The sequence below is a fragment of the Octopus bimaculoides genome, chromosome 18 (assembly GCF_001194135.2).
Source record: "Octopus bimaculoides isolate UCB-OBI-ISO-001 chromosome 18, ASM119413v2, whole genome shotgun sequence".
Lineage (NCBI taxonomy): Eukaryota > Metazoa > Mollusca > Cephalopoda > Octopoda > Octopodidae > Octopus > Octopus bimaculoides.
Window position 1 is genome coordinate 46,275,302 of NC_068998.1, and position 6,675 is coordinate 46,281,976.

A 6,675-nucleotide genomic window follows, 5' to 3' on the forward strand; every position below is an offset into this window, starting at 1 on the left:
TGTGTGTGTTTGTCCTCCACCACCGTTTGACAACCGGTGTTTGTGTGTTTGTGTGTTTGCGTTCCCATCTCCGCCCTCAGTGTAGCGACTTGAGCGAGTATCTTCTACCATAGCTTCAAACCCACAAAAGCATTGAGTGGATTTGATAGACGGAAACTGAAAGAAACCCGTCGTATATGTGTGTGTGTGTCGATTTAGTCCCTTGTGGGCAATAAAGAAATGAGAAACGTTAGCACGCCGGGCGAAATGCTTAGCGGTATTTTATCTGTCGTTACGTTCTGAGTTCAAATTCCGCCGAGGTCGACTTTGCCTTTCATCCTTGCGGGGTCGATTAAATAAGTACCAGTTACGCACTGGATTCGATGTAATCGACTTAATCCCTTTGTCTGTCCTTGTTTGTCCCCTCTATGTTTAGCCCCTTGTGAGCAATAAAGAAATAAGAAATAAGACATCTGTAATAAAGTGTTCTCCAGATGATCCCTTGCGCTTAGGTATCCAAATGTGCTTCGAACATTTAATACTGAGTTCCAAGTAACTGCAATAATGAAACGTACGTAAGAACTAATAATCCATACCTTTATCTTTTATTTTTCTTTTCTTCTTGCACTCATTAGACTGCGGCCATACTGGTGCACCGCCTTGAAGAATTTTAGTCGAACGAATCGACTCTGGTACTTACTATTTTTTGAAGGCCTGGTAGTTATTCTATTAATGTTTTTCTTTTTGTCGAACCGCCGTAATAGGAGCGTTAAGAAATCAACACCACCATGCATTGTTTTAATAGTACGATGAAAATTACTTCCCTTATTCGATTGAAGATTTATTTCCCTTCCAATTCATAAGCGGTTATTTCCCTTCAAGGCAACAGTAGCGTTATTTAGAAAATTTGTCCTATTTTGAAGTTGGCTACTGACTGGCGCCATGGTTAGGTAAAAGTATGTGAAAAATGAATTTAGAAAAGGAATATTTTGGTACATCCAGAATAGAAAATAAAATAAAATTCAATATATAAACACGAAGTCTTTATTCGTCTATTTATATTTTCAATTTGATTTTGACAAGTCACCTAGACAACTAAGCGCCTTATAGGTGTGAAACCAATGGTCATTCTCTGACCGACAGAAACAAGCAACCTTTTATACACACACACCGATGTATATCTTTATGTCTTACTTGTTTCAGTCATTGGACTGCGGCCATGCTGGGGCACTGCTTTGCAGGGTTTTAGTCGAACAAATTGACTTCAATACTTTACCTTATAAAACTTGGTTCTTATTCTATCAGTTTCTTTGGCTGCTAAGTCACATGGAAATAAACAAACCTACACCGGTTGTCAAGCGATGATAGAGAACAAACACACACACATATATATAAATATATATATGTGAGTGTGTGTGTATGTGTGAATTATATATACATATACATATATAATTTTAGGGAAAAGAACCAAGGTTCATGAACTCATCTATGAAAATCGACTGTCACATATAGAAAAGTTAATAATTAAAAGCACAATAAACGAGTATAATATAATACAAAGTAAATATCATAAGATAAAGATTTTATTATTCTTACCACACAGACATATGATGTCATGTTTTTACCAGAACATGGCAGCATATTTATTAATAACAAAATTCACAGGACGCGTTGAAACCTTTGAAACCAGGGATTTTCTTGGATCCAATCAAAATGTTACACGTCATTTTCTGATTATTTTTTTTCAATAAGCCTTCCCTGCTACCCTGCTTTCTTTCCATCTTTTTAATTATCCATTTAGTAAATGTTCCTAACATTCAAAATTTCTGGTCATCTTCCAGACAATCTTATCATTTGCCACTATTGGTAGAGGCGTCATCAAACAAAATGTACTTTGTAGTAGTCAGCTATTGCGCTTATTTTTACGTTCACAGTTCAAATCTCATAGACGCTGACTATTCTTTTCTTTCTCCTAGGATAGATAAAAGCGAAACTCTAGTCGCGTCTTTGTTGTCGATAAAACAATGAAGTAATAAGAAGCTTAGTTTTGTATGTTTGTTTGTTATTTTATTATCCTTCCACAAATGTGGTCATACATCTCATATAAATAACTGTTACTAAAAGAAGGTGAGTTAGTCCAGTGGGTAAAAGTACGCTTGAGTCCTGTATTAGTGTAATTCTGGAGTTCGTTGTGGGGATTTAGAGTCAGCGTTTATTTGGCATTTTTTCTCATTTGTATCGCTTTGTATTTCCATATTGTTCCTTGTCAATAGAATGTTAAAAAGAGTGTAACCATGTGGGTATGAAACAAAGAGAAACTAAAAAGAATCTTGCAGTGTTTGGGGCTATACTCATCTGAAGAAGTGCATGTATACGGTTATTCTTGGATCATATTAATATAATAATGTGTATAATATTTGAGACATTCAGCAATTACGAGCTGATACTGATGCACTGAAACAATTGTAGTGATTTGTTATAAAGCCTGTTTATTCCTTAAAACTCTTATGTATATGTGTACATACATACATACACACAAACGTTCTTTTACTCTACTTATTTCAGTCATTTGACTACGGCCATGCTGGAGCACCACCTATATATGTTTGTTTCTGTATATAAATGTTTCACTTATGTATATATCTATATGTAAACATACATATCAGCAAAGATATGTGCATATATGTATGTGTGTGTGTGTGTGTGTGCATACGTGTGTTTGTGTGTGTGTGTGTATGTGTTTGTGTGTGTGTAAACTTAACTTGATGTATATGTTTTTCTTTTTTCCTTTTACACCTGCTCCCACATGTGTTTTACGTCCTCTTCTAACTTTTCTTTATTCTCCCACATTGTCTTTTACTTCGATTGTATTTATCAACAACTGAAGGTTTTTTGCCATATATAATCGCTACCTTGTTATGTTTACATAAAAATAAAAAAACATGAAATAAACAAACGTCTCTGGATAGACAAAAAGAACATTAAGTATTGAATTATGAATTAATTTTTTTCAATGATTACTCAAGGATTGTACATAGAAAAACACTTTACTTCAACCATAGATATACGTAGAAAAATACATGAATGTTTTACTGCAACTACACAGAATGTTTGTTCACTGTCATCTTCCATAACATTTATGGAATATCTTGAGTTTTTAACGTCTTTGAGAAACTAAATGCCCCCCCCCCCAAGCTTAAATGTTTTAAACTCTGAGTAGAAAATTAAATGTACATTAAAAAAATATTAAATGGTATTGTCTGTCAAGTTAATATATGCAGATTAATTGACTCAAAGAGTAATTTTCATCTGTAATAGCTGCTGAAAGTAAAACATACACATGCATACGCACATGAACGTCTAGGTATTGTAGAATACAGCGATTAATAAAATATAGTTTCAGTCTGTTTCTGATATATAATATAAAATTTATATATTTATTAGTTTTTAATGTTATGGTACACACGCACATGCACACACACACATATGCACATACACACACACACATATATACATGCAGGCATCCATATACTTATATATGTGTGTGCGTGTATATATATATGTACTGTATATATATACTATACATATATATATATATGTATATATAGCAATAAGAAAATGGAGGGGAATAGGTGGTATTCATCAACTTGCAGACATTGTATTGTGTCAATTTACTTGTTTATTTGTTAACTAAGAGGACAATAATAACAATATACAAACACATGCGACATATTATGTCATATCAGTAATTAAAAAGGACATCTAGTGACCAAAAATGGGACAATGACTTACAGCTGTTTCAGTCTAGCGGTGACATGCCTCATTCTATCTATTGGATAGGTATTATCCCTTAGTGTACAAAATGATAATGGAATAAGGATTAGATTTATTTAAGTTACCCATAAAATAACAATGCCAACACTACAAAAACGATGGAATAACATGAATCCTTTAGGGTCAGGCATCAAATAAAATTTTAAAAGGTTTAAAAACTATTAAAAAATTTCAAACATCCTAGTTGTTAAAATTAAGTAAAATACACACTAAACTAACAGCAATAGCAAATGTGATATGGAAAAAATGAGCTAGCTTTCAATTGAGTAAAGCATTTATGTGAACTTCTCGCACGTCTGTCATATAAGCTTAACATAAACGTTGAGCGATCAGTTTGTACGTTAATGGATAGTGTTCTGGGGCGCACTCTCGCCTTAAAAGCTAACAACTTTTATAACAACAGCCAGAAAAAGACATAATTCATGACACACTGCCATATACCTTTTTGAAAGTCTAATGTGAAACTGGTCAAGTTTATACCTATATTTCAAAATCTAATTAAATTCTAATTAATTCTAATACATTATCTGTGCATGTTATTCAACTAAATTTCGTCTATACTTCCACTTGTGTGTATCAATAACGATATATATATATATATATATATATATATATATATATATATATATATATATATATATATATACATAGATATATACACACACACACACACATATATATATACATACATACATATATACACACATACATAATACATACATACATACATACACACACACACACACACACACATTATATTTTCTCTCTCTCTTTCTTTCTCGCTCACTTTTCACTCTCATTTTATTTGTCTGTTTTTTTTTTCTTTCTTTTTCTTGGTTTTTCTAGAAAATCCCATGAAATGGTCTGAAAATGAGTTCTTGGTTCTGTTTGTTTTCTGATGGATAACATTTCGAAACTTGAGACGTTTTCCCTACTCGTAGATCATCAGACCTAAAAAGAAAAGAAGAAAGTGAGAGAGATATATTGACACATAAACGATGTATGTATGTATGTATGTATGTGTATTATGTATGCATGTATGTATGTATATATGTGTGTGCGCATGCTTGTGTGTATATACGAAGATATATAGGTTTAGGTAGATGGACATATATATATATATATCTATCTATATATATATATATATATATATATAGATAGATAGATAGATAGATAAATAGACAGACAGACAGATAGAGAGAGAGAGAGACAGACAGACAGAGAAAGAAACAGGGAGAGAAAATAAAGAATGTGTAGTGGCTAGTGATCTATCATGGCAAATACATATATATATATATATATATAGAGAGAGAGAGAGAGAGAGAGAGAGAGAGGGAGGGAGAGAGCGAGGGAGAGAGAGAGGGAGAGAGAGAAGGGGTGGAGAGCACCGAATGTCAAGGATGTCGCCCTGTCTCTCCAATAGATTTGTAACTAAATGTGGGAACGAACGGGGCAGTGTGGTCCTCAGCTAGAGAGGGACTTGGTGGTACAGTGAAGAGAAATCCGTGGGTTCTACAACATTGTTCGGCGCAACGTAGGGGCTGATTGGCCAGAGCTGACATGGGGCTAAATAACGCCGAGGACAGCAAAACCTGCTGCCGCCACCACAACCACCACTACCACTACCGCAACAACAATAACAACAACAACAGCACCATTCTCCAACTTACCTGCAATACAAGCTGTAAGGAAACAAGCGACGTTACCGGCTATCATTGCCCTTACCACCGTTTGTGCAATGATGTCTCTCTTTTGGGGCGCCAGAATGGTCAATCCTCCCAGTACAATACCCATGGAACCAATGTTGGCAAAACCACAAAGGGCATAGGTAGAGATGACCTCAGAACGGGGCTGTGGAAGATAAGAGAAGGGTGTGTGAATTTAAGAATTGGTGGTGCAAAGGGGAGGGGTGGCATTAACGATTCTTGCTGCTGGAACTCTATCGACTATGACGATGATTATTCCCATTGATCCAATCCACAGAACAGCCTGCTCATGAAATTAACGTGCTGCAAGCGGCTGAGTACTCCACAGATACGTGTACACTTCCTGTAGTTCTCAAGGAAATTTAGCGTGACCTCATAACGATAAAATGCAAAGTCACTCTCGCCGGAATTTGAACTGAGATAAAAAAATGCACTTAGTCAGGAATGATAACGATTCGGCCAGCTCGCCACCTTAATTTTAATAATGATAATAATAATAATAATAATAATAATAATAATGCTCTGATGCAGTACCAGACAGCGGCTCTCATGGCTTCTGATCTTAACTGACTGGAAGTGTTATCATGTACATTATTTTGTCTTAGTGTAAAAGATGGGCTACACCAAATATTCTATTCAGTATCATAGATTTGCTTGTCAGTTGCTTGACCTTAACCAGTTGAGCATGTCCTTTAGTGGCTGACGATATGTGCGTCTCTGATCGCAAGCAGAAATAGTGGGGGAGCATCATAGCCATGTGTTGAGAGGAATTTCGTGGGGTTTTGATAATTCACCTCTGGAAACATGGGTGTTTCATTCAACATCCTTAAAGAACCCTTTTTCAGGGACCTTTTGAGTGAGATTGGTTACTCGACCTGAAGAAAATTCGGATCTTTTTTAAAACGGGGGCCACATTTTTCATTAACGAAACACTTTGAAACTTGGATCACTGTTAGAATGTGTCATATAAAACATATTTTTCTCTTAGTCTTCTTAAAAAAAAAAAGAAATCCATAAATTATTCCATGTTAAAGTTGTCGTATTTCTGTAATTTCAACCAATCACTGACGTCCATTCAGCCGATATACATTAAGTGCCGACTACATAAACAAACGATTCTGAAACAACCCTAACCCTAACTCTAACCCTAACCCTA

The 6,675-nt window shown here is 35.0% G+C and overlaps 1 protein-coding gene across 7 annotated transcripts in view; it reads right to left on the minus strand.

Moving 5' to 3' along the window:
• Positions 1-2,024: 2,024 nt before the first annotated feature.
• Positions 2,025-6,675, minus strand: part of LOC106877380 (solute carrier family 28 member 3) — a 184,474-nt gene continuing 179,823 nt past the window's right edge. For all 7 annotated transcript variants that reach the window (XM_014926270.2, XM_052974563.1, XM_014926272.2 and 4 more), the window contains 2 exons: positions 5,484-5,664; positions 2,025-4,764 (listed from right to left, as the gene is read on the minus strand). In XM_014926270.2, the coding sequence (XP_014781756.1) occupies positions 4,745-4,764; positions 5,484-5,664 (201 nt within the window). In that variant the 3' untranslated portion in view covers positions 2,025-4,744. The remainder of the gene's footprint in view (positions 4,765-5,483; positions 5,665-6,675) is intronic.